The sequence below is a fragment of the Hippocampus zosterae genome, chromosome 2 (genome assembly GCF_025434085.1).
Source record: "Hippocampus zosterae strain Florida chromosome 2, ASM2543408v3, whole genome shotgun sequence".
Classification (NCBI taxonomy): Eukaryota; Metazoa; Chordata; class Actinopteri; order Syngnathiformes; family Syngnathidae; genus Hippocampus; species Hippocampus zosterae.
In genome coordinates this window covers 22,438,483-22,466,474 of record NC_067452.1, presented here as the reverse complement: position 1 = coordinate 22,466,474, position 27,992 = coordinate 22,438,483, and the positions used below count along the sequence as shown (strand labels likewise).

Genomic DNA, 27,992 nt, shown 5'->3' with positions numbered 1-27,992 from the left:
TCTACCAATGCCCTTCTGCGCTTCGTTCATGTATTGATCCATGTGTCCACTTATCTTAGCCGCAATGATGCCTGACATGAGCTTCCATGTTGTGGAGAGACAGGTTATTGGCCGATAGTTGGATGGGGCTGCACCCTTCGAGCGATCCTTCATGATCGGGATCGTTCGCCCATCGGTTAGCCATTCTGGGTGAGTCCCATCCCTCAGCAGCTGGTTCATTTGTACTGCTAGGCGCTCATGGAGTGCTGTGAGTTTCTTTAGCCAGTAGGTGTGTGGACCATGTCCGGGCCTGGTGCTGTCCAGTTCTTCATATCTGAGAGTCTTTCCTGTATGTCTGCCACTGTTATGGTAACTGGGTTCTGTTCAGGGAGGTTCTGTGCTCCTCTCTCAGGGTCACCAGCCATTGTGCACTGCTGTTATGTGCAACCTCCTTCTCCCATATGCCTTTCCAGTACCTTTCAGTTTCCAGTCTTGGTGGGTCAGCTCTGTTGTTAGGACCCTGCCACTGAGCGTACACTTTCGCAGGTTGTGTTGCGAACAGCCTTTTTATTCGTCTGGCCTCATTCTCTTTCGTGTATCACTTTAGGCGACTGGACAAGGCTTGGAGCCTTTGTTTGGCAGTTTCGAGTGCTTCAGGTACGGTCATCTGGATGTACCTCTCGGGTATGGGCCTTTTCATCACACCTCTCTGGGCCTCCGTCAATTGACTCACATCTTTCCGGGCCGCATTGATCTTAGCCTCCAACCGTCTTTTCCATGGTGGGTAACATATCTCATGGCTTTCATGGTTGCTCTTATAGCCCAGAGTCTCTAGGATCACTGATGCTGAAGCGTATATCAGCTCATTGGTTTCTGTGATCGTTACGGTAGGGATCGCCCTCAGTGCTGCATTCACACTTTCCATGAGACTTTCAGATGGTACTTCACATAGCTGTTGTAATCGGTTTCTAGGTTGCCCAGCTTTCATTCTCGCCATGATCTTAGCTTTCAGGTCAGTTGCTGCCTCGCTCAGCATTTCATTCATTCACCCAATCTCATCATCTGCATTCATTGGGGCTTGCCTCCCAATCTCTTGTATGACCTCCTCCTCTGATCTGGCAGCCTGGGGCCCTTCACCATGGAACCTGCGTTGTACCTCATCAATCTCAAGTTGTGACAGCAGTTGCCGTTTGTGGATGTTGGAACACTGAGCTACTAGTTGTTTCGTGGTCAACCGTGACTGTGGGTTTCGAAGTAACACACACACACACACACACACACACACACACACACACACACACACACACACACACACACACACACGCGCGTGTGCGCGCACACAAGGTCTGCTTGCAATCGTCCCACACTGAAATTCACATGTAGAGACACAAAAATGATGACACACAAACTTAGATTGGGTCAGTATTGGAGCAACAAATGCAATAAGGGGAAGGAGGTTTTGTGGGATTAGGGGGCAGGAGTGTGAGGAGGTGAAGTGGCTCAGGCGGTGATTGAGTGGCAATCTACTGAGTGGCCTTCTCTTGCTGCAAGGAGCTCAGGTAGCAGTCCATGGTGAGCGCTCTCAAGTTAGTGTCAGGTATCAGGTAGCTACTTGTCCATGTCTTCAAGGCAGCCGCTGCTTGGATGATGTTTGCAGTTGAAGGAGCGTAGCATTGACGAGGAGGAAAGGGGAGGGATTGTTGCCTTTGATCCGATGTGGAATACTAGAGCAACAAGCAAAATACATTGAGTTAGGCAAATGAATCACCTTTTCGCTGTACATTTGAGCGTCAATGATGTGGTTCTCCATACACACCCTGCCGGCAGGGTGTGTATGGAGAAAACATGAAAAATGAAATGATGGATAAACCGAACCCAACCATTATGTGATGCAATCTTTCGATGTAACCTCAATTTCTAGGCACTTCATATTCCCTTGCTCATTAAACTTTGTACAACTAAAATGAAAGTGTCATGGTTTTATGGACCTTGCTCACATGGCGTGCAGTAGACATTGGAACAAAAATACGATGATGAAAGTGCATTATTTTGTTTTCCCAAATCTTCACAAGAATGGTTTCCATGATAATGTCAATCACTATTGGTGGACAGTGTTTATACATATACACAGCTAGAGACATATATATATACGGTATATACTACATATATATACAGGATATATACCTTTATAAAAATCCTTGTCTCACCCCTCGGGTGGTGTCCGTCCCCCATTCAGCTCGGGTCCTCTACCAGAGGCCAGGAAGCTTGAGGGTTCTGCGCAGTATCCTTGCTGTTATCAGCACTGCACATTTCTGGACTGAGATGTTCGATGTTCTTCCCGGGATCTGTTGCAACCACTCATCTAGTTTGGGGGTCACTGCCCCGAGTGCTCCGACCACCACAGGCACGACTGTCACCTTTACCTTCCAGGCTCTCTCCAGCTCCTCTCTGAGCCCTTGGTATTTCTCGAATTTCTCATGTTCCTTCTTTCTGATGTTTCCATCACTTGGGACGGCTACATCCACTACAACGGCTTTCCTCTGCCCTTTATCTATGATCACGATATCTGGTTGGTTCGCCATTACCATCTTGTCAGTCTGGATCTGGAAGTCGCACAGGATCTTCGCTCTGTTATTCTCCACCACCTTCGGAGGTGTTTCCCATTTTGACCTTGGGGTTTCCAGTCCATACTCCGCACAGATGTCTTCTTGAGATCGGCCACTTCAGTTATGGTCCGGTGGTACATCCCGTGGAGGGCCTTGTGTGTGTGTGTGTGTTTGTGTGTGTGTGCGTGCGCGTGTGTGTGTGTGTGCATGTGTGTGTTCGTGCGTGTGTGTGTGTGGGTGTGTGCGTGCGTGCGTGCGTGCGTGTGTGCGTGTGTGTGTGTGTGTGTGTGTGTGTGGACTCAGCGGAAGAAAACGAGACACTGCGCTTTTTTTGTGGCAGCAGGTGTGTTCTTTTGGCTTTTCACGGGAAACCACCTGAAAGGCAACAAAAGGTTGCGCACCTTCCATCCTCCCCGCCTCCATCTTTACCCCGTCACTCTCTTCCTCTCTGCATCTCACAGTACAAAGGAGAAGGAATGAATGAAAGAAAGGTGGGGTTTGGGGGGGAGGGGGGATGAGGTAAGGGGACAGAGGAGGGTTGGGAAAATAGTGGGCCTCTAGAGATGTGATTAGTCATACAGTTCAGTAAAGCCCTTGCATCATAGGCCAGAGTGTTGAACTCATCACCTCAGCTGGAAACCTGTCAAGTTCTGCAATGTGAAACAGCAGAATTATTCTTTTGGATTTGAATGATGTTCTTTTGGACAACTCAGTCAGATATTCCATGACTGCGTGCTGTCGGCAGTCAACTTCTTATGTAATTATCAGCAGCAGGCATCCACAGGACAGTCACTGCATCAGATGTGTTTGTTTCACAACCTTTCTTTCACCAAGGCACGCAATTCACATTCAAATCGAATGCCACACCACCAAAGAGAAGAAAGCAGATCAGCAGGTTAATTGTGCAGCTTCTGCCATGTAGTAGAAAAACATTTAAATTGTGTTTTCTGTCACAACAGATCCCTGGCATTGACAGATGAACAGTAAGATGTTATGTGTAGTGAATAAATGACCATTACACTACTGTACACCCCATTTACTGATGCTTGGGCTTTATCTGTAATGAACAACAGGAAAATAAAATGATTATATTTCTGGTTTTCCTTGTGTGTTGTTGAAAAGGTTTGAAACGATTTGGCTGCAATTTCAGGAACACATGACCCAATATTGTGCAGTGGTAAAATCAACCTACTGTACCCAGAGTAAAGCTTCATTTTGCGTTGATTCTTTATTTTTATTTTTTATCTTTTTTTTTTCAAAAAAGGCTGATTTTTATGGATTATGATACAATGAAATAGTCGAATAAACCCGACAGTTCTACTACACCTGCCAAACAACGAAGAGATTTAGATGCTGAATTCTCTTTGATGCTGTTGGACTGGCACCGCAGTAGGCGGTGTGTGGTTTTCGATTGGTGTGTCCTTTGCTTGTGAATGTTGCAACTATAATTCTGATCTCTGAAAAATTGATTGACCCAGATTGAGTAGACTGCTCCCTGTGGCAAAGGCTGCATCATCATCATCATCATCACCATCATTTGTGCACATTCTTACCACCAATTTTGTGTGTGTTTGTGCACCCTTGTGACGATTGTGGGAGCTGCTTTTGTTGTCAGGCTCACTTTAGCACGGTGGTATTGGCTATGACAGGATGGAGGAAGACAGATGAGTAATGTAAACAGTGACTAAAAGTGCTGGGTTGTCTCCATAGAGTTCAATCCATGCAGGACGCAAACGGGGTTCAAGGAAAAGCAACACAAAGGCTTCACATTAGCCACAGAAAATTCCAATCATCTGACTAATGCCCAGCAGCAGCAGAAGTCTTGCACCATGAACACACACACAGAGAAGAGAACAGACTGAGAACACTCCCCTCGTTAGATCACAATCAAATCGTACATCAATTTCTGCTTGTTCGGGTTCCAGATCATAAGTCAGAATTAGACGACCATATGTCGCCATCTTCTGCCAAAACACAGAACAGCATCACTATCTGCAAAACCCTCGGTGGAGATGGATGTAAGCGTGCAAGCGGTCCAATTTCACAGATCTACATTATCATTTTTTGACATGTTATTGTTCACAGTAAACTTAACCCTGCAACAAGTCATGGTAAAAGGACAGAAGGACATAAAACTGAGTGGCATTGGACACCATTAAATCAACCTCCAGCAGCATTTGGCAGCGACAATTTAGATTAGCTGAGCTCTCCTTTACTCGCATTGTGTTCTCATGTGTGATAAATATATCGTGTGTTCAAAATAAATAATACAAATTCATCGACTGTTCATCAACAAATCACACATTCCTGTGTGTGTTGTTATTTTGACAACGCATAAGCATCATGGTAAATGAACAATGCTTCGGTAGCACTTCAGTTAGTCATACAGACAAAGATGACACCATCCTCGAGCCACAGAATTTACTGTGTTCGGTCATGTAGTGCACAACATAGAACAATCTGCCACCACTTGGAACTCCTCAAATCCACTGTGGCACCCTAGTGTCCTGGGAGAGTTCCAGTTCCACTTCACGTATTATACAAATTATTATTATTGATCGAGCAACGCTTGCAATTGGCATGTAATGCAATGCTCTTTCACTAGATGGCCGAACGTACTTACTATTCACCTGTGTATCCACCTGTTGCCATTCATCCAATAGAAGAAGTCACGGCTACCTGTGTGTGTCAATATGTGTCCAATTAAACAGGCTCACATTTCACGCTGATTAAGGAGATGTATGAGTGAATTCAGATGGGATCATCAGTATTCCACTATTCATATTGTCTGTGACATTTTTTTTGTTTAGTGGCAAGCCATCTGAAGTTTCATTTCGGACAAACGGATCCCTTGTCTCAGTCAAGTTTGGGAAATACTAATCTACTGTGATTTGATTTCACTCCCAAACTGTGAGTGACTGTCTCTTTCTTATCTTACTGTGAAAGCAGATGATTTATTTGCAGTCTTAGCATGACTTTGAGTGTTATTCTGATAAGGCATATGTGAGTGTGCCAGTGTCGTTTATGAGTGTTTATTGAGACCACATATTATAGAGTTGCTTGCTCATGGTCCCAAACTGTCTTTCGTGGGAATGCAAAGTCCCACTAGTTCCCAATCCCTTTCCTTATCTCGAACTTTTCCAGTATGAATTATGTATGCCCCCCACCCTTTCCCCTACACCAGGGGTGGCCAACCAGTCAGAGTCTAAGAGACGATTTTTTTACTGTGTTACTGCAAAGAGCCACTCACACACACACACACACACACACACACACACACACACACACACACACACACACACACACACACACGACCATGCACTCGAGCACCTACGCGTGCACACGCCAGGACAAGCAACAGCCGGAGCGCCTGAACGTAAATGAAACCTGAAAACACAAACACACAAATCTCCCCCATTTCCTCCTCCCACGGCTCGCGGTCGATTTGGGACCAGTCTGCTAGCTCTTGGTCGATTGCGATCGACGTATTGGGCACCCCTGCCTTAAAAAACAGAGGTAATTCACTGAGTAGCTTAGCACTCAGCACTTACCGCCGTTGTCTGCGCGTGAACGGGTGATTCAGTCATCTGATTGGTTGCCTTCTTTGTCAATCAAGTAACGGGATTGATGATAGGCTGACGTAGTACATTCTGTGCATTAAGCACTGTTGTTTGAATGGCAGCGCCATCGACGAGACGTTTGTGACATCGTGTGAAAGCCCGGGAGCCGCATTGAACCAGCCAAAGAGCCGCATGCGGCTCGCGGGCCACGGGTTGGCCACCCCTGGCCCTACACGAACACGTCTACCACTGCTCAGTTGAATCGGCATTCTATATGCTGCAAAGCTCAGGCAACTAAATTGCCCCTGAATATATAATATTTTTAATATATATCTAATCTGTCCAGGGTATATCGCAAATATTGTCCCGTTCTTTTTTTTCAGACACTATCAGAGAGGTGTAATTTAACATGTTTATTGCTGTGGTTTTAATTTGCAGTGGTGTAAAATCGTGCGACAGCTGTCTCTCTTTCTCTGCGGCTGTACTTTGGTGACTGCACACCAAACAAGCAGATTCCAGGAAGAACAGCACAGCAAGCTTGGGAGAGAGCCGATGGTGATGTTTGGACGCCAACCTCAAGATTTGCATACACATCTGCGACCCGGATAAAACAGGACAGTACCAACACCATACCATGACTAATTATCTCTTCACACGCGTGCATACTCCAGCCCCCTGGCCTCTGCAGAGGAGGCTGGAGTTGGTCTTTGACCACTTTGCACACACGTAACGAAGCCCACACAACACAAAGCGACAAGCTCGCTGCTTTGTCTCAATCTCTGGGGAATTCCCAGTTTGCTGCACACATACAGGTGATTTGCTTATGTTCACTAATCCTGGGGAAGGATGGGGGCGTTGAGTACAACTGTTAACCCACTACACCTGGACACACACATACAGCCACTTTTTCTTGGACAACTCTTGTCCATGTTGATAAGCCCACTCAGAGGACGTTCAGGTGCCTCAACACCTGACACACGCCAATGGTCAACAATATGGGCGTGTTTGGTGGTAATTATGATTCCATTTCACCTGCCAAATGGAGACCGTTAACCTTGAAGTGTCTCAAATGCCCGGCAGCTGATAAAATCTCTCGGACTCACATCAACAACTACGCATGCTCAGCAACATGAGAAATATGCAAATGTAATTATTTGTTGCCATCATTTTTGCTAAGTGAATTATAAATGGATGTAATAATGACTAGGCGGCCTGGTAGTCGAGTGGTTTGCACGTCGACTTCACAGTGCTTAGGAACCGGGTTCAATTCCAGCTCCGGCCTTCCTGTGTGGACTTTTCATGTTCTCCCCGGGCCTGCGTGGGTTTTCTCTGAGTACTCCGGTTTCCTTCCGCATTCCAAAAACATGCATGGCAGGCTGATTGAACTCTCCAAATTATCCCTAGGTGTAAGTGTGAGTGTGAATGGTTGTTCGTTTCTGTGTGCCCTGCGATTGGCAGGCAACCGGTTCAGGATGTCCCCCGCCTATTGCCCGAAGACAGCTGGGATAGGCTCCAGCCTAGTGAGGATAAAGCGGTTTGGAAAATGAATGAATGAATAATAATGACTACCTTAATTTGTGAGCGACAGAACCTTCTGTGGTGCCGATCGCCACCTCAAGTGGCTCAATGCTTTTAAATCGAGTTTAAATGCTATGCTTTTGCCCCCACTTGTATGATGAAGCACTTTTTAAAGCTTTTTTTTTTCCAAATATCTTGTTCTTGCGCTGTACGTTCTATCCATAAACTGCTTTTTGTTTCTTCAATTATCTTTGCTTTTAAATGTCTGTAGTTTAACCTGGGTCGTTCAATGAACTTATGGAGAGTAGCATTTTTTAGGGCAGCATCAATCATACACAGTTTTTCGCTCTTTACGGCAGGGCTCAGTCCCTGCAAATTGGTTACTGCTCAACTGTTATATACGGTAAGTGAAGACAGGGAAACCAGCTTGTTGCTCATCATTTTGCTGGTTAGAAATAGATTGTTCCAAAAATACAAAGTCAGATTTTTTTGTGTGTGTATTTCAGGAAACAAGGATCTAATGAAGCTTTGGCTTTATCTCCTTGATTCAAGCCTCCAGGTGTAATCTGGACGATTGCAACTCTAACCGTCGTCCAATTCACGGTGGCACTCAGGGTTTTTCCATACACGTTTTGCAAGTGATTTTTTGTTTGTGTGTTTGTTTGTTTGTTTGGTTGGTTTTAAAGCTTTTAAATAAGTAACCTTTTCCTTCCATAAGTATAAAATAGAACTATGTGTTATACTGCTAAATGATCACTCTTTTTCCTTTTCTCTGTACACTTATGATTATTCCAAAATGGAAATAATTTTAAATCACAGCGTAGATTTATATTTCATGACTATAATTGTAAAGTTGTGACCGAAGTGTACAGACAGACCTTGGTGTCCCGTGTATGTACTCATTAAAAGTTGGATCCGTGGTAATAATTCAATGTGATGAATTTGTGCTCTAAACTTGGATGACTTCAAATTGGAAAGTTTGTGACATCATTGCTCGTTGAGTTTTTATCATGCCGAGGGCAATAGCCTGGGTATAAAAAGCACTGTGTAAATACCAGCTGCCTCTCCCAATACACTACATACCGTATATCATCAGTCCATATGCTTGCACTGCGTGGTCACAGTGCCCTAAGCAGGTGCTTGATTCCATTAATTTGAGAGCACGATGTGACGGTAGGGAATGAACTGTGGTTGAAATGGCTCCCGATATAACGGCAGCTTTAAATGTAAGCCGATTGGGGAAGTCCCTTGATAGCACACCCAGAGTGAACTGGTTTGTAAAATCCATCCTTTCATTTTCTAGCACGTATGCTGTTCAGGGTCACGAGCGTGCTGTGGTCTGGTCCAGCCGACTCTGGGCAAGGAAAGGGGAATACCCTGGACCGTTCACTTGTCAGTCACAGGGTGCATGTAGACATACAAGCACCACATTTTCCTATATGGACTATTTAAAAGTCGTCAGTGATGCTAACTTGCATGATTCGCAGGAAGCTGGACTACCCAGAGAAAACCCTCCCGAGTAAGAGGAGAACATTCAAACTCCACACAGGAAGGCTTGATCTATCTAATCCATCAAATGTAATCTAATTTACACCCACTCGAGGTATGGAACCTAACACTGTTGCTGGTCAGTTTAAATGAAAAATATTTTCAATAAAACACAAACAAGCGAGCATTCATTTGACCTCAGTGTAAATTTAGTGAGCACTACCATCCTCATTACTTGTCCTTAACCTGAGCAAGCCTTAATTAGTCGAACCTCTCCCGTGTGTACGCTTTTGTCCAAACGTGATTGGCCCGAGTGGGTGAAGTGAAGGAGGATCGGCCTACCGAGGTTATAAGAGAGGTGCCACCTCGGTGGCGCATCATACAGGTGACTGTTTACTTTTTAATACATGAGGAGAACACATCAGAGGAGGACATTTCTACCGGGGTGAAAAGGTATGGCTTCTGATGTGATGTCACTATTGAGCCTTCACAAAATGGTTTTAGTAGCGCTCACTCCCCTTTTCTCTTTCCAGGCTAACCTTAAATTTTGTTGGCTGAAATGGAGACAGTGAGTTCTATTTTTTAAAATGCATGTTTTGGGGGTTTTTTTTTTTTTGCAAGTCATCTTATAACTAGGAAAAAAAGTTCTCTGTCGTGATCATAAGGTTGATAGAGTAATTTGATATCATATTCCGATTGTACAGCAAAAGAGTGTCAGTTACAAACACAGTTACCTAAATGTTACCTGGTGGGTGCAGTGATGCAATAACGCAGATTTGGCAGTCAAATTAAAATAAACATGGTTGCAGTGTTTCTGGCTGGCGAATAGACACTAAGCAAACAAAACCTTGGACTAGGTTGATGCGACACAAGCTCACTACTATACGTGGACAGAGGTGACAAAATTACTCACACTGAATTGGGGGGGAAAAAACTCCCAAAACAAACAACTGTACTCTGATATTCAACTCCTTAACAATGACCAAAGAAAATACACTTGGCAATGTACTTGAGTCGAAAAGTGATGTCCTTATAAACTTTAATAGTGCTCATAATATATACATATAAATATATAAGATAAGATATCCTTTATTCGTCCCACACTGGGGGACGAATATATATATATATATATATATGTTTTTTAAATTTATTTTAATAAATTAAAATATATGTATGCACCAAACTCTTCTCTGTAATAAGATCATCAGCGAGGAATATCTTGCTTTTCTAAATCTAGTGCATCGGCAGCAGCGGCAGCTTGCTGGTTCACTTATAATACCCACAGGATGTCAATCATTAATCAATCTGGATTTCAACTAGGGCCTGACTGATATTTTTTTTCTAATGCCAATGCTGGTGCCAATTTCCTTACCAGGATGTCATTAATTCTTGTGTGTTTTTGCGTTGTCAATAGTTGGATGTGTGTCATATTTAACATTTGTGTTTGATTTATGATGCACCATATTTGTATTTTCTGCTTTTTTTTAAATTTTATTTTTTTTAAACAAAGCATCACTTTAACTTATTTGTTAAAGAGCGACATCAAGGTCACTTCCTTGCACAACTTTTTTGCTCACCTCAGTACCAGTAAAAATTTAGATTTACTTTGTTTTGAGTGACAAGTCCATCGAATGACCTTAAAAATGTCATTTAGATACGTTTTTAAGGATACAAGTTTATGATATCGGTTTTAGTGTAGTAAATAAAGATACCTTTGTTACTTTCATACAACTGCTGTAAATAGTGACATGAGTACATAAAGGTTTGTTTGGTCAGTTTGTGTGATGTTTGAATGGCCATGATTGGCCGAGTTAATCTGCTGGATGATTCATCGATTGGGCCATAATTTCAACCATTGCAAATTTTACCTCTCGATTTGCATCGTCATGCGCAGCTTTTGAAAAAATTAACAAGCCCATTTTGACCATGTACGAAGGGGGAAAAAAATCATATTTTTAATATGTAAAGAGTAGAGGCAAAATGCCATCAGACAGATGAAAATGAGCAGGTAAAGTACAGATACCTGAAAAATGTACCCAAGTACATTAAGTACCATATTTTCCGCACTATAAGGCACACCTAAAAGCATTAAATTTTCTCAAAAGCCGAGGTTTGCAAGAAAGAGAAAAAAAAAAGAGAATGTTTTTTTTTAATGAATGGGTTTGAGAATATTAAAAAGAAAACATGAAAAAAACAATACTATTTTAGTAGTGTAGACTATTTGGGTTAGATATTGTTATGGGCACAAGATCATCTTCATCATTTTTTTCATCCTGGGGAATTGTATCGGGGAAAATGACATCACAAGTGAGCCGCCATATTGGTATTGAGCAAAACATGCTTTTTCAGCTTGTAATCCGATGCGCCTTATACTGTATAAGGATCAATAATCTGATTTCCTGGACGTAGCACTTTGAATGTTCTGTAAAGTGCTTTCTTCCAGCTGCAGTGGTTGTGAAAGCTCTATATAAATAAAGCTGTATTGTATTGTATTCCCTTTAGCGTAGCTTCATCTAGTGGATTCATAACATAACCGCAGCCCTTGTTGTGGTTTCTATGTGGTGCGCGCTACATATGAAAACACTTTGAAAATAGGCCATTCATTAAAGGTGCACCTTGTACTCCGAAGCACCGTATAGTGCAGAAAATATGATATTTTACTTTGTTACTTCGCACCCCTGCACATGGATGGTGTAGAACGTTCATGGTCTGTAACGTTTAAGATGCACACTCAGCTAAGATTGGCTGACTAAACTAATCACTCGTTATATACTAGAGTACAGCACGGATCAAAAACGAATATGGCTTCTGGCAGCACATTGAAAACAACCACTTCCAGGCTTAATGACACGTTCAATTTCATGGTCCCACTTTCCCTTTGGCAGATGGCTCATGTGACTGAGCTCAGGCTCGGCGGCGGTCGGGGCTCTTGGGGCGAAGCGACGCCCTCATCCTGTCCGGAGGTTGACCTGGAGGTCATCGAGGAGTATCTGCAGGAGCATTCACTAGAAGTCCAGCCTGCATACATGCATGCCTCGCCTCTGAGCAATGTGGTGCAGTACGTCCACTCCCACCACAGCACCAGGATCATAGGTGAGCACGCGCCTGGCACATGAAAAGGAATTTATGGGACAGTGTGCCAGTGTAGCTTCATGTACTTGCCTCTGCACAGAGAATAACTGGTCAGGTCAGCATGCCTACGAGTGGCACTGCGGTGCTCCTACGAAGGAATATGAGGAGCAAGCTCCACCCCCAGCCTGGTCCTGCTCCCATCAGAACCAATGGGTAAGGGCAAAGTCTCAGACCTCCACTTAGTCTATAACATTTGCACCCTGCAAAGTCAATGCAAATGGCAACAAGAGCTGCGCTGAGCTTAGACTGCATTCAGAACAACCTTGAGCTCAAGAGAACAATGTTGAACTCGGTCATATTAATTACCATCTGACAGATACAGTGTGTGTCAATTTTATTGAGACAGTATCAATTAAACACGCTCTCTCAAAGCATTTCACACTGCTCGTACATAAAAACAAAAACAAAAACCCAACTAAGCCCTGAACACATGGGATATTTTTGTTCTCAGTGATGGTGAGGCCAGTTGGAGACCAGGATCGTCATCATAGGGCTGCTTCTGTTGTTGATATGGCTGTTTGTGCACCCATTGTTCTCTCACCTCAACCCCTCTATCTTGTTTTCTCTCTCCTTCCATTCTCTGTCCCTTTTCTGTTTGTCCATCTCAAACCAACGTCTAAGGCAGATGGTCACTCTGTCGAGTTTGGGTTCTGTTCCAGCTTTTTTCCTTCAAGGGTGTTTTTGTTTTTTCTTGCGTTGATCACCAAGCGCATGCTCATGTCGGGTTCACTTGGTTTTCTTTCGTATCTCTAATTTATGAGGAGTGTGGTTCTTGAGGTGGTCAATGACTAAAGTGCCTTGAGGTAACTTCTGTTGTCCATTGCCACAAAATGAATAAAAGTGATTGCATTGCGGTGTGTGGGAATGCTCTAAATGTCCTAGTAGGTTTTATTTTATGTTTATATTTTTTACCATGACAAAATATTCTTGTATTTCCAAAACCACTGCTTTTCACGAAAAAAACAAAACAAAAACACCATCTTTCTGAAATTACCAAACGCTCATCATTAAAGTTGATCTATCTATCTATCTATCTATCTATCTATCTATCTATCTATCTATCTATCTATCTATCTATCTATCTATCTATCTATCTATCTATCTATCTATCTATCTATCTATCTATCTATCTATCTATCTATCTATCTATCTATCTATCTATCTATCTATCTATCTATCTATCTATCTATCTATCTATCTATCTATCTATCTATCTATCTATCTATCTATCTATCTATCTATCTATCTATCTATCTATCTATCTATCTATCTATCTATCTATCTATCTATCTATCTATCTATCTATCTATCTATCTATCTACAGTATCTATCTATCTATCTATCTATCTATCTATCTATCTATCTATCTATCTATCTATCTATCTATCTATCTATCTATCTATCTATCTATCTATCTATCTATCTATCTATCTATCTATCTATCTATCTATCTATCTATCTATCTATCATGTCTGTTTTGCCAGCCACGGCAGCGCGAGACACCGAAAAGGGATACTTAGAGTTTATGAATGGAAAGTTTACTTTTAAATAGTTGCCATATTGCTCCACTGACAAGACCAAAGTTATCTGTTCTTCTCTCTCTCTCTGTATCATACAGGTATACGATGTATGCCACTGACGCGATTGTTACTTGTTTGGAACTATTTTGTGTGGAAGGTTACAGTGGTCTGTGTCCATATAAATAGAGCGGGTGGAGCTTCTCTGTGTTCGTCTGACAGCGACAGTGCGTGAGTGCGCTACGGTGGTAGCGACCTAGCGAAAGTAAAACGTCTCCAGTGTTGTCATCGAACCAAGTATAGTCATTCAAAATGAGGTCTACACAAAACCGTAGAGAGACTTCCGCGCAAGAAGGACCAACACAATCAACATAGCCTGACTGTGTTAGGGGGAGTGACCTCCCACCCTTCCAGAATGGTTTGCCCCTGCAGCGCGGGGGAAGTGCGTGTGCTTGTTTGTACGGCCGGCAGTTTCGAATACAGTGGCACATAATGAACACTGGTGTCCCGTGTCTCGTTATTCTTCAACAAACATACAGAAACAGACTGCTGTGTTGAAAGCAAACTTGAGAAAAACGAAGTATGCAACCATGGTTTAAATCCACTATAGGCTGAGTACTAGTGTACCTTAGATGTGCACTTTATAATGTTATATTGCTCTGTTTTGATTTCATAAAAAAAGCTGTTAGAGCAGCTGTTGTGTGACAAAATATTTTTTTCACCGTTATTGATGGACAGTAATATTGTGTGAGAGATTATGTGTGAATAACTGCACCAAGTGAAAAATTGTTCACGTAAAGTTGAAAATCGAAATTGTTATTTCAGTAAATATTTGCATTTGGCACATAGAAAACTGATTCATGATTCAATGTTGATGAGAGCATTAAAATGGAGACAAAATAGGACAAAAAATGTAAAATGAAATTCATAAACGATAAAAATGTGTGAGTAATCACGATTAATTTTTTAGTTCATTTGAGTTAATTATGACAGTTGCATTTTTAATTAGATTAAATATTTTAATCGTTTCACAGCTCTAATATATATATATATATACGTAGGTATACAGAGAGAGATTTTTTTTTTAGTTGGGGAACTACAAAGGAGACAACTGGTCATGTAAACTCTTATTTCTTTGCTGAAAATGCGGGAAAGACAATTTTCACATTGCAAAGCTTAAAATATTTTGTTGAATTGCCCATTTTATGATCTCATCGAAGTTTGTGACCTTGAAATATTGCCAACTGTTTTTTTTTTCGTGTGCTGTGGTGCATAAACATCAACATAACACTTCTCCAGAATCATGTTTCAATCGACAAATTTAATTTGATACAAAATGGATACTCGTTTATCACCTGCTTTCATTGATTGGAAAATTACAGACACATCAGTCTGCGCTCACACCCCCCCTAAAAAACGAAAGACTTTATTACTTAACAAAAGCTAAGATCAGTGATAACATCATCTTCCCAAACTCACTTTCAAATCTTGAGTCAGCAGACCATTACTCTCTCCATATTTGTAAAGAAAAACGAAGTTGACCATATTAGAAAATATGATGATTCAGCCCGACAGCATCAATCTTTTGATGATGGCCTCAATATCGCAATTTTTAATGGGCATCCCAGATTAAAAGTATACTTGTTGGTGGCGGTAATTTTGTTCTCGTGTAAATGCATATTGTAAATTCTGCCAATGATCTGTTGGTGAAGGAAACCCACCACTGACTTGTGTTTGTACATGTTTGCTCTAGGATCACGTTGCCTATTCAGATCAGGCGATTGTGTGTATCGACTCAGACTCTCAGTCCAGTTGCTCGCAGTACCACGAATATCACGATGCCCCTTCTCCAACCTCTAATGGCGGAGGCAGACCCGACAAAGACCCGTTGCTTCCTGCTCCATTCTCGGGTACAAACACTTCTCTTGTGCAAATCTCTACCCCCTCTGTTTTTTGTATGAAGCTTTGATTTAGTCATACTCATTGTCCCCTCATGATTTAACAACATCCCGTTCTTCTTTGACAGGAAAGAGGAAGGAACGGTTGTTCCAGTTCCTGTTCGAGATGCTGCAGACGCCGTCAATGCGAAGCTGCATCTGGTGGGTCCAGTCCTCTTCGGGCACATTTCAGTTCTCCTCCCAAAACAAAGAGTGCCTGGCGGAGATGTGGGGGCTCCGAAAAGGGAACCGCAAGACAATGACCTACCAGAAAATGGCGCGGGCATTGAGGAATTATGCTCGCACGGGCGAAATCAAAAAAGTGAAACGGAAACTCACATATCGGTTTGATGAGAAAACGCTGAGAGGCCTCCAAGGAGATGCCAATAAGATGTAGAGTGGAAGGTCTACACAAAGCAAGATATGAATACTGAGTATTCGAGAATCAACAAAAATTGTGACATGCGGAAATGTAATGTAAATCTGATAGATTGCCGCCAGATATCTACTTTGTAAGTAGAAACTCCTACGATCCTGATAATCATTGTGTTTCCTGTTCTTCTGCTTCTGTAATATAGGTGTGTTTGTCTGAAATTTTGAAATATTTGTGGCTATTATCTTCTTCGTTTAATAATTACAATGATTATATTAAATAATTTTGGAATTGATTGTGCGGGTTTGTGTTTGTGTAGCTACTTGCACTCACTCGCTGGACTCATGAATATCTGACAAAAGTGCACTCTACATCTACAATATAAGCATAAGATAAGATAAGATAAGATAAGATAGCCTTTATTTGTCCCACACTGGGGAAATTTACAGCCTCCAGCAGCAAGAATGTAGGTATAAAGAAGAAAGAAGAATAAAAAACTCAAACGCCGTTCAATTAAGTGCAATATATCCATTTTGTGTTTATATTGCACTTAAGTGCTCTATAAATACTGTTGACTTCACTTAATTGAACGGTGTTTGTTGTTTTTTGTTTTGTTTTTCGGTGTCACTGAGCGAACTACATTTATTTGTTTTTTAAATTCATTAAGGGATTAATGTTATGTTTAAAAATATCTTTCAATTATTTTGAAATCAAGGTTCATAAAATATCAGCAAAAGTTATACATTGACAAGTTCCTAAAGAAATGTACAATTTATGACAGTGTCTTTTAAAATTATCTTCACAAGACCATTGCAGAAGTTTTCAAAACAATTTGAATTATGTGGTTTTCCTGTTCACCTTCGTCTTGTAGGAAGTAAAATAAATGACCACATGTCAAATTACTGTCAAATCGAAGAATGATTTTGTTTGTTTGTTTGTTTGTTTGTTTGTTTGTTTGTTTGTTTGTTTGTTTGTTTGTTTGTTTGTTTGTTTGTTTGTTTGCGGCTGTTGGCATTTTAAAACACAAATTTATCGATATCATGTCAACACGAATAAAGCATTGATCACGACGTATTTGTCATATCGGCTGCTGAATCTTTTTCTGTTCTGACAAGCTACGCAAGGACAAAGTACAACTTCAAACTTTCTACACCGGAGGGCGCCCAAGACTGCTGTATCGAGTCGCCACCACAGGCAAATCTGTATACATAAAAGATCTAACAATGAGTTTGAATTGTATTCAACTGCTTGGTTATGATAGCTAAATTTTGTTTACTGAATTTGCTGACATTGCGGCTAACATTATGAACACCCCTCGTGAAGCCGGTCTCCTTTGTCAATACTGTTGTTGGTTGTTTAACTAACCTTAACTAACCTAGGTTTACCAAAGGGCAGGGGAAACAGTAACAGCTGTCAGAAGGTAAGGATTTTCTGCTCGTCCTTCTTGCTGTAATAAGTTAAATTGATAAATCACAGAATGTCCAAACATTTAAGCAAGATCAATTAAATATAAATGTTCGTGCTATTTATTCACAAAGCCCACATTTCATAGCTAGGTTTCAAGATCTTGTTAACCGGTTGATTTTTTTGAAGATTAAAAGTATAATACCGTACTCATCATCAGAGTGTTACATAAATTGAGGTTTTCAAGACTCATGCAATTATTTGTGACATACTAGTACGTACAGCCAGAAAGGATTTACAGTTTCACATTTCATAATGTAACAGCTTCATCCTAACATGAAATAAATTGTTTCCCTCAAAATTCTACACACAACCCCCCATAAAGATAACTTATTCATTAATTTATTTCTTGAGAATTTATTGGAAGTCGAGTCAACTCATTTGAAAAGACTTTATTGTCATTTACAACCTGCATGTTAGTCACATGAAACCTACAATGACGTAAAGAGGTTTTCCATGCAGTTGTTCCTCATCCGCTGTAATTAATGTTTTTCTCATCAATCTATGCCAGAAATGTTTATTGACATGCAAAACAATTGAATCTGCTTCCACAAGAGGGCAGATTCAATCTGTATCTATTGCCATTCACCCAACAAAATAGTAGATTTGTGTGAAACTAAACAGGCCCAAATTTCACATTCAGCAAATTTGTGAGTTTAGTATACTAGCACAACTTCACATCCAGTCTAAATTATATACATTTTGTGACATTTCTGTTGGGTGCTGCGCCTCGAGATTTTTGAAATATAAAATGTGTCCTCTAGTTCAATAGCGCTCCCGAAACCGTATCGTATTTATTCAGTTGTTTGTGAGCTTCTCGAGGAAGGCAATAGACTGTATAGTTGTCACCTGAGCAGGGTGTAGACCCACTAACCAAACTATACAACCTACTACCTCACCTTGACAAAGCCCAGTTCAAATACACATCTGCCTGGCAAGCGGTAACCTAATACAACACTTGGGAGCAAACACAGAAATGGTCACAACTGTCCAGGTACGTTGCGTGCATGTGTTCTGATTGGCCAGTGCAGTTGTCACTTGGGCGATGATTGGCTGAGTAAGCTGTCTCCTTGGGAAAGACAGTAGATTGTATAGTTATCTCAAAAAGAGGCTACACAACCCTCACAACTATTCAATCTACTACCTCAGGCCCAAGGGCAGCATTCATGTTGCCTCACATGCTGGCGCCATCAAGGTCACACACCTGCGATGCTATAAGAGAAACACACATAAGAGTTGTCAATTGCTTGAATGCATTCAGGTCCGAATACTAAATTCCATCATGCTTTCCTTCTAAATTACCTGACATATTAATGTGAATAATAGTAACTTTGATTTAAATCGTAGTTCAAAGATATCAAAGACATAAGCACACTGACAGGAGAAATGTGTGAAAGGCAAACAGAATACACACTCACTGGCTTCCTGTGACTCGAGCATGTGATCGAAAGAGAAAGAAAGAAAAAATGAATCGCCTCTATGCCAGGAGCACATTTCCATTTTTCCAAAAACGGAGCTCATTCCAGCGGGCTATCCCTGTGCTGCTTCTCACACAAAAGTCGACACACACACACACAAGCACACTTGCAAACATGGCTGCAGCCAGCTGCCTCCGATCGAATACAGGGCTGGGATTCTACCCCCCAAAACAAAACAAGGAAACACAAAATGGCGACTTTCACACCGGCCATTTTAGGTCTGCAGTAAAACATTTTTTCCCATTCTGGCGTCGTCTGATGCTGTTCGGTGTCGAGTGATGGACACTCGTACTTGTGCCAAACGGCAAGGCGAAGCCAACTCATTCAGTTGAAACAGTCGGACATCAAGGACGGGCTGGTAATATGAAAGGGAAAAAATAAATTCAAGTCGAGAAATGTCCGCGAGGTAGGTTACTTGCATAAATGAGCTTACAGCCTGACGTAGGTTCCAGACCAGCCCATCATTAACGTCCCTAGACTCTTTTTGTCTGATTTGAGAACCAGACAGGCGTAGGGTGGGGTGTGGAGGGGGGGGGGGCCTTCGGCATGGTGCCCATCCCTTCACCGGTGCCAATGGCACATTTGCAAGCTCTGTTTGGCCAAAAAGAAAACAACCCCTGACTGGAGTGGACAGTCTAATATTGATGATACAGATAAATATGGCTCAAATGGCTGAATACTCTGCTTCTGGGTTAGTTGCATGTTGGCATCACGGACCAAAAACAACTGAGTCGCTATCGCAAAAAGGTGCCTTTCAGACTCAGGGACACATGCAAAATGATCACTATGATTCTGAAAATCGAATTTAAATGACCAAAATGGTATGTCTGATCAAATAACTTGTTGTGGACAGTAAAACCATGTAAAAATGATTTTGTGTCACTTAAACACTTTGTATTTAGCAGAACACTGGGTCGGACATGTCAAAAATCACATCCAAATGAAAAAAAAATGGTATAAAAGAAGAGGAACGCATTTTAGAAGACTTATCATTATACTGGAATCTGTACAAATGTTTATTGTAATGTTTACTGTATTAATGTTTATGCAGAAGTAAATATGGTCCGGCTTCTAGGAGCTCATCTTTTTATCACCTCATATTGCTAGTGCAGCCAAGTGAGAGGAAGTAGAAATATTTTGGGGATATGAGGCGACCATCCTCGATCTTTTCATTTTCTGGAGATGTCTCCTAAAGATGACATCATGTCACTGCCCCGCATAATAAATGAACCTTCTGCGTGGGTGAGTTACTACTGTCAGTAGTCTCCCCTCCCAACCATTCTTCCATGCCTGCGCTTTTGATGATGTGTAGGTCAGATGTGTATGGATGAGCGGTCATACCTCAGATGCATTGCACGCATATCCAATTGAAATCCACATACAAAAGACGCCCAAGTTGGATTTGAAACAAATCAAATTGTACCATCCCTACGACATGGGAAAAAAAGATACGTGTCGCATAAGGGCAAAAAAAAAAAAATGGAGCTGTGGTGTGAACACAGCCAAACATAAATTATTTCGGTTCTGGGTGTGTCACATTTATGTAAACACACAAATAAACTCATAAATCAGGAGACACCCAAAAAGCAGTCAGCAGCTGATCAAAGGAGGTAGAGTCAAGGAAATAGCTGCCAGTCTTCCCAGTCATGAAGAATGCTTGGCACAAATACAAAGTGGTCTCCAGACGACTACAAAAGAATGTGCCTCTGTCACTCTTTTGGTCTCACAGTTTCTCGCCAAGCTTGATGCCAAGAATGGGCGATGTCTGTGAGCCTGGCAAAATTTCAATGAGGGAGGAAGGAGGCAGCGAGGCGGGGGACTTGGCAGTGCGTTGCGCTCCAGAATACGTTGAATGAAGAATTCCCACAGTTAAGATGATCAAAAAAGGATTCATCTGGCTCGTCTCGGTGTGCATCCAAAGTCATTTTCCTAATTGTACTTTTTCTCAATCTTTTACGTTTCCTATAGTACTGACACCGAGTTCCCCGAATGCCCGCTTGGCATGGGGATCGCACTTAATGCTCTTTAGCTCCCCATTAGCCAGTCCCAAACACAAAAGAAAGCATCAGCACACAAATGCATTTTCTCGACCACAGTGGCACAGTTGTTTGACCTGAACCGTCAGTTTAGCTGGGCCTACTTTACCACATGTTAATTGCAAGGAAATGCCTCTGATGCTTTGAAGGCTGAGAGATATAAAAACTGTGCCTACATGAGCGGGGCAGATAATGTGCAGTTAAAAGCGTCATTGTGTCCTTTATCACACTGTCCCACCATCTTTTCAAACATAGATAAGTCGGTACAGTATTCCTAATAGCTGCTTGAGCAGAAGCTTGATTGGGATTGAACCAACAAGTCGACAGCGTCGACGTTTAACCCTTGAAGTTGGCTGGCCGTTAATCACACGTTTCTGTCATCTCATTTTCCAACTGGCCAATTTACAGAGGAGCTAGAAGTGGCCTTTCGGGGTTGTCATGCTTTGTGCGAAATGTCGGGGCAACAAAGTGACATGTGTCATACATCTTCATTGGCCCAAGAGGGTGACAAAAGTCTTGTTGTGCACTGTATAGAAAAAATAATCAAGTTGAGTGAAGTCAAAATTTCAAGCCAACAAACTTTGATAGCATTTTAAGTTGGGCAATTCAAACAAAATATTGAAAGTTTTGCAGTTATGAACGTTGTCTTTTCGCAAAACAACGAATGTTTTGAGATGCAGACACACTTACTCAATATGTTCCGGTGTGTTGGGTGTGTACAAAGCACGTAGAAAAACACAAATGATCTCCCCTCTAAAGAACAGATAACACAGTTCATATAATTTCACAGTTAAAAAAAACAACATATTTACATCTTGTGACACTGCGAACACTTACGCTGTACAGCTATTCACACGACTCACTAGTGGTAGATTTCAAACTCCAAACCACGATATTGTGCTCTACAAATACCATTCAACTAATTAATCATCTGTCCAAAATTAACACCTATCATGCGTCATGGGAAACTAGTTACCAATTACCTGAATATCGCCAGGGTTACGACGATGATCATGGGTGTATCAAGTTGGGACAAGCAGTGGGCACAGTTCAGCGACTACCCTCCTTCACGTGCATGTCACCCTTACTGGTCTGATTCTCACACGCTGCATATGTTCCCGCATATTTTGATCTAGTGTGGCTCTTAAAGTGACGGTGCTACATTTGTTAAACAAGGAAGCCTTCACTACAAACGTCTAAATAAGGTTCACCTGGTTACATATAGCTTAAAGTGTTCCAAGTTAAATTTCTCTTTTAGCCACAAAAAAAAACGTGTAGATGAGAACAGCCTCGTTTGATTCAGCTATTTGGATCACCACTCATCTTAAAATATTCATTCAATATTCAGCGGGACTGAAGGCCTGATGGCATTGAACGAGTGCAGCAGAATAAAGTTCCTTCTCCATTGCCAAAACGTTACATCCAAGAACTGTGGGGAAAACGTTCATTCATATCAAACAACACATGACACTATGTCGTAACACTTTCGCATGATGGCATACGGCTGAACTATGCGACCAACTTTTCTCAAAAATTCGACCAGCAGTATGCAAGTCCAACATCAAATGCAATTGAAGCGAAAAAGTAAAATGGAAACAGTGAAACAGATAAATGCTTCATTTTGCGAAAGCAGAATACAATGTCTTACAACTCGCTATGCTACGGAACACAAGATGAAATCGGCCCCAAAAAAACAAGTGCAGGGTTCCAACTATTTACAACTACATTCACAATAATAGTGAGTTGTACTTGAAAAACAACTAAAACAACTAAAAGATGCTTTTACATTTCGACGAACAGGCATATTAACAACTAAAAGATGCTTAATATGCCTGTTCGTCAAAATTTTTCTTTTCGGGAAAGGTTGGGGACCGCTCTATGGTGCTGAAAAACTTTGAGATCATTTATGAATTGGTTCACCTCATCACATTTTAGTTGGCTACAAATAATCTCAAATCGTTCAATTCCGAAAACTTGGCATGTTCATATGCACCATCATTGGTTTTGTAGAAGAATCTTTCTTTCTCTTCCATCGCGCTTGGAGAGTCCTTTGCTGATATTTTTATCAGCTGCGCGCCTACACTTTGGGATGAGCTTAATGGATTCATCGGTTGCTAAGAATTCAGTCTTTGAGGAATTGAGGCCAAAAGGAGCGCACCGCTTGGCTTCAACCAGCAGAGGTGCAGGTTTCTGCACCAACTGTATCCTATTTTATTCTACCACTGATCACTTGAGCTCTGCTTGATACTTTGCACATTGTCTCACAGTTGTCACTGGGTGGTACAGTACCACGGCACAACGGTTCACTTCCATACTTTTTTGCCATGTCCTTGTTTATGATGATACAAGTGCAGCGTGTTCTACCAGAGCCAAATTCCTTGTGTGTTCGACATACCTGGCCAATAAAGATGATTCTGATTCTGAGTCAATCTCCCAAAAGCCAATATGATTTTTGTTGCATCCGCGCTATGGCTACTTCCTTGGGTGACACGGGAATCAAATATTCGACCATTCAGAGAGAAATGATCCAGACCATGAAATATAATCATAATGAGAATAATAACTCCAAAACATTTGCTTCATGTTTCTCACTGACCACACACACATCATTATGCATACAAATACGCAATTTCATACAATGCTTTGACATGAACTGAATGAAACAGCTGCAGCTTCCTGTGTGGCACCGGAACCTTCCTGTTGCCTTGCTGTCAACAGCAACAGGTCAGCCAAGACGTCAGGCAATAAGTTTCAAGTAGGAAGTCAGTCAGATGGCCTCAAGGAGAAAGATCATGAGGAAACTCACAAAGTTCATTTGAGGATATGCGGGGAGGTGGAGAGGGAGCTCTGCCTCTCCCATCTCTCTTTCTACCTCATGCATCCGTGTTAGCTCCGCTTTTTTTTCTCTTTCTCTCCCCACTCTCACAAAATGCCTCCCTGATAAAGGAATTCGTTTGCATCCTAACGTCTAAACAAGCCAGAGACTGAACACGTCAGGCTGATGTCATACAATCTGGACAAATAGGGCGAGGAAGCATGGCGCCTGGCCGTATCTCGTGATCTTAAACACGTGGCACCCTGGCGCCATCTTAGAACCCAATGTTATTGAGATATTAACAAAAGGCTCAGAAATGCAGATTATTAAAAGTATATACATTGCCCTTTGTTTTTGTTCTCATTAAGGGAGCAAGAAGCCATCCAAACGCTCACCATTCAGCCTTGGAAACATGCAAAGTGGAGTCCAAAGGCATTTTTGCTCATCTCCCTTTTTCTTCTTCTTCTTCTTCTGTGCCAGCGGTGTTCAATCCGCCTCAGTTTCATGATGCAAACAATCACCATCATTCACAGATGATGTTAAGACCAACCTTCCATATCGCTGCTTTCGAAAGACTGTCAATTTGCTCGATTGTACAACGCAGCAACGTGTCTTTTCCTTCACCCCCCCCCCCCCAAAAAAAACATAATTTTCCCTCAAAGGCAAAAGTGCAACCATTGCATGAGGGGGAATGAGAAACGTATCATAACAGCTCACACTGATAAGAGTCCCAGCAAGCACCTCAGTCGTCCTGCGTTCACGAGAGTTAAACTGAACCTTAAAGGAACGGGAATACAGTATTGATGTTTGGTCACCGCTTTCAAAAGTTCACCGACAGGACCCATACCGTACTTGCGCCCGCCATTCGACGGCATGACACCTGTTCGCTATGGAAAACCACGGAAAGATTGTTCACCGCTTGGTCCCAGAGCAGAAAGAGAGGCGACAACAAGCATGAGGGAGAAGAGCCAATGGTGTGAAGGGACGCAAGACACGGCAGGGAGTCCCGCAGTCCCTCTGAGCTCGACAAAAGTTTCTTCTGCTTCGCCCGTCGAGCGAAAATGGCGACGTGCGGCGTGGCAGCCGACGACGTCCGACACGTTTACAAGCCCAAGATCATGATGAGGAAGTAGAAGAGCAACGTGTCAGGGCAGTAAAATAGACAGCGAGAGGTGTTTCAGGGGAAAAAGCAAAAATACCTGCAGCCTGTATGTGAGCGACGACCTGGGCCGGAGGACTGGAGGAGAAGAGGCCCATGATGGCGGGAAGAAGGGAAAAGAGAGGAGTGGAGCACACCCTCTAAGAGCGACACCCCTTTTTTTCCCACAATCCCCTCCTCTTGACATGAGTGTGTCTGTGCATGCACAGGGTGACACACAGCCCTACAAACACACCTCCGAAAATGAGCACCGGCAACTCAAGCGTACGCAGAATCGAGGGCAGGGCGCCAACCAAGCTCAAGGAAACGAAACCGAGACGACGACCCAACAGACGCGAGTTGTAAACATCTGCGTGGTTAATTTTGCCAGGCTTTGGATCGCCCTCTGGTCTGGCCTGCGCTGTGTTTGCCTCCCTCTGCCAGCCCACTTTGGCACCGCTGCCAAGAGGGAAAGAGAGCGAAGGGAGGGCGGCTATACACACGCAGTAAGCGGAAGGGAGGGACACGCTGTCGCGAGAGAGGACGAGCAGGGAGGAGGAGTCAGCGAAAGGGGAAGTGTGAAAAGAAAAAGTGTTACAGTAAGAAGTCACATGAATTGTCGTGAGTAGATGCAGGAACTCATCACAATGCCGAACGCGGCAGCTGGGTCGCCGGAGTGTTATTGGTCAAATGCACACCTCTGGCCTTGTTCTGTCCTTACGCACCGACGGACAGATGGCGAGAGAAACGAGCCGGCGCCATATTGTTCACTCTCGCCATGTTTGCTAGATGCTAGAGATGCTGCTTCACGCAAGAAACAAGAAACAGATGGACATTTGTAGTCGAGTCTGCCCGTTACTCCAGTTTCACGCTACCATTGCCTCCTTTTCACTCAGTTCTTTTTAGAGGCATTCATGAATTGAGTCAATATTCTAAAGAATTGCCCAATTTCAGGCACTGCCCGCGAGTGATCTCATTCATTGGTGAAAACAGAAAACCACCTTCTCAGCGCCTGCTTGTGGGCCAATGGCGGGCCACGAAGCACACGGGCTGACCAATGTGAGCTCACAGCTGATCTGACATCATTTCAAAAAATGCAGAAAACAGGAAAGGACTCTTTTTTTTCCCCTTACTTTTGACAAGCACATGAGGACAGCACTTCTTTGGAAGTACTTCACGACAAAACACATGCACCCCCCCCCCCCCCCCCCCCGGGTTCTCCCAGTACTCACTCACCCAGGAAATAACAGGAATAAAGCAATGGTCCGGGTTCTCTGCTTCAACACCACTTGAGTCTTTTCTTGGAGATAGGACACACACACACACACACACCCACACACATAGAGCTGTAGTGTACTCAAACACACATGTGGAACTAACAATCCAGTTGTTCCATGAAGGATCACATTCAGGCAAGAGCTCGGACAGCCCCTCCGACCTGACGTCACATCTCCTTTGTTGTTTATGAATTTATTTCTCTCCTCAGCTGAACTCTCTGAACCCAACGTACCAATACTGCTCCTCCCCTCCTACAATTACTCCCCGCCAAAGAAGGCAGGCGCATACAGTACGGCTATAACAAGGGATAAGTGCAATGGCAGAACGTGGGGGAGAGTGAAGGGGGCTCAAAAGTGACTTTTCCATGCTCCTTGTCTTTCTCGACGGCTGCCTCGCGTCTCTTTCTGCTGGCTTTGTAAAAGTTTCAGCTGCATGGCGAGCTGGCCTCTTTTGGCACTTGTCCAACGGCTGACTCTTCTGTCCCTCTGCAAAAAAGAGAAGGCGGGGAGGACAGCTATGGTGACAGCTGGACTGGTATTGATTGTTGTTCTCAGAAGCTACTTAGCGTTGCTAATTCATACGTGTACAAAACAAAAGGTTTGGGCATACTGTCGTTTTTGTCCTTTAAAAAAAGTGTAATAGTCTGATGCCTGAACCCTTTGCTGCTCACAACGAGTTCACACAGGGACACGCTTGCTTTCTTTTTTCAAATGAATTTTGCATGCTCTTCCCAGATAACAAGCAATTCAATGGAAAAAAATATGCCTTCAGGATCACTGAAAGCAATATAATTGGCATGATAAAAACAGCAACAGAATTAAGTTGGTTTCCTCAAATTTTGAGAATTAATTGTATTTTAAGCATGTAACAAAAATCAATTTAGCCAACTATAACTTCATGAATTCATAAAATCAGGGGAGGTTGAACTACTGTAAAAACCTGATCTCCACTCATGCCTTTAGACCTCACATGGAAGCGAAAACATTCATCATGTAATTTTGACATGGTCATCATAAAATTAAAGAGTTGTATTTTTTCTCTTTTACTTCCATTAAACTTACAGTATATGTGACTTCAGTCCGAGGCCACTTAAAACTAAAACTAAACCACGGTGAAAATTATTTCGAACCGTCTGCTGTAACTTTTGTTTACCAATGACCTGGACAGTACTGCCCTCCTGTGGTTGTATGTAAGCTAAAGAACTGTAGAGGACGTCAACTGCTTGATCTCTTCTCTCAACTGGCCTTTCTTCCACACTCCTGTTCTCCTGTCGCCGTTTTTTCCCCTTTCTATCCTTATCCTAAAATAATTCCATCTGGTAAACTTATAAACTAAGTCTTAGCCTGCAGCGCGACTAAACTATTCTGCTTGTGCTGATCTGATTTCAGTGAGGGAAAGTAGGCCTAAAGTGGAACTCTGACCCCAGCAGAACCAATGAGACGCCAGATCAGATGTCAGGCTTTAATCTGCTTCATGGGTCTTACTGCAAATAAGAATAAGGTTGAACATTTGATGTCTCAATGTGAACTTGACAGGCAACAGGCTGATCCACTTCTGTTTATGATCCACTCCCTGTCGGATGCCTGTTGTGGAGGCGTGCACTTTTCCTCATTAGCCACACCTTGCACCCACAGGGTATGTGATGTAAATCATTAAACTTGGCTGACGCATGC

General features: G+C 42.4%; 2 protein-coding genes and 2 long non-coding RNA genes across 4 annotated transcripts in view; 2 read left to right on the top strand and 2 right to left on the bottom strand.

The window, feature by feature from the left end:
• The window catches only part of kcna2b (potassium voltage-gated channel, shaker-related subfamily, member 2b), a 167,271-nt gene that overhangs the window by 110,335 nt on the left and 28,944 nt on the right, over positions 1–27,992 (top strand). The gene's annotated exons all lie outside the window — the stretch shown is intronic.
• Positions 9,356–16,134, top strand: LOC127595646 (transcription factor PU.1). The gene is made up of 6 exons (XM_052057302.1): positions 9,356–9,604; positions 9,685–9,719; positions 12,037–12,244; positions 12,324–12,436; positions 15,554–15,710; positions 15,827–16,134. The coding sequence occupies exons 2-6, from the start codon at positions 9,711–9,713 to the stop codon at positions 16,132–16,134; spliced, it is 795 nt and encodes a 264-aa protein (XP_051913262.1). The 5' UTR covers positions 9,356–9,604; positions 9,685–9,710.
• Positions 15,102–26,222, bottom strand: LOC127595648 (uncharacterized). The gene is made up of 4 exons (XR_007961298.1): positions 25,298–26,222; positions 17,472–17,557; positions 16,077–16,144; positions 15,102–16,001 (listed from the first exon to the last, which is right to left on the bottom strand). It is a non-coding gene; the product is annotated as an uncharacterized LOC127595648 (long non-coding RNA).
• LOC127595647 (uncharacterized) lies at positions 17,912–25,283 on the bottom strand. The gene is made up of 3 exons (XR_007961297.1): positions 25,103–25,283; positions 18,719–18,786; positions 17,912–18,643 (listed from the first exon to the last, which is right to left on the bottom strand). It is a non-coding gene; the product is annotated as an uncharacterized LOC127595647 (long non-coding RNA).

What these genes read in the sequence shown, in the direction of transcription:
- LOC127595646 (XM_052057302.1), top strand. An exon ending in GCTCCCATCAGAACCAATGG is followed by an intron (nt 12,437 to 15,553) that starts GTAAGGGCAAAG and finishes TGTTTGCTCTAG; the next exon opens with GATCACGTTGCCTATTCAGA. An exon ending in GCTTCCTGCTCCATTCTCGG is followed by an intron (nt 15,711 to 15,826) that starts GTACAAACACTT and finishes CTTCTTTGACAG; the next exon opens with GAAAGAGGAAGGAACGGTTG.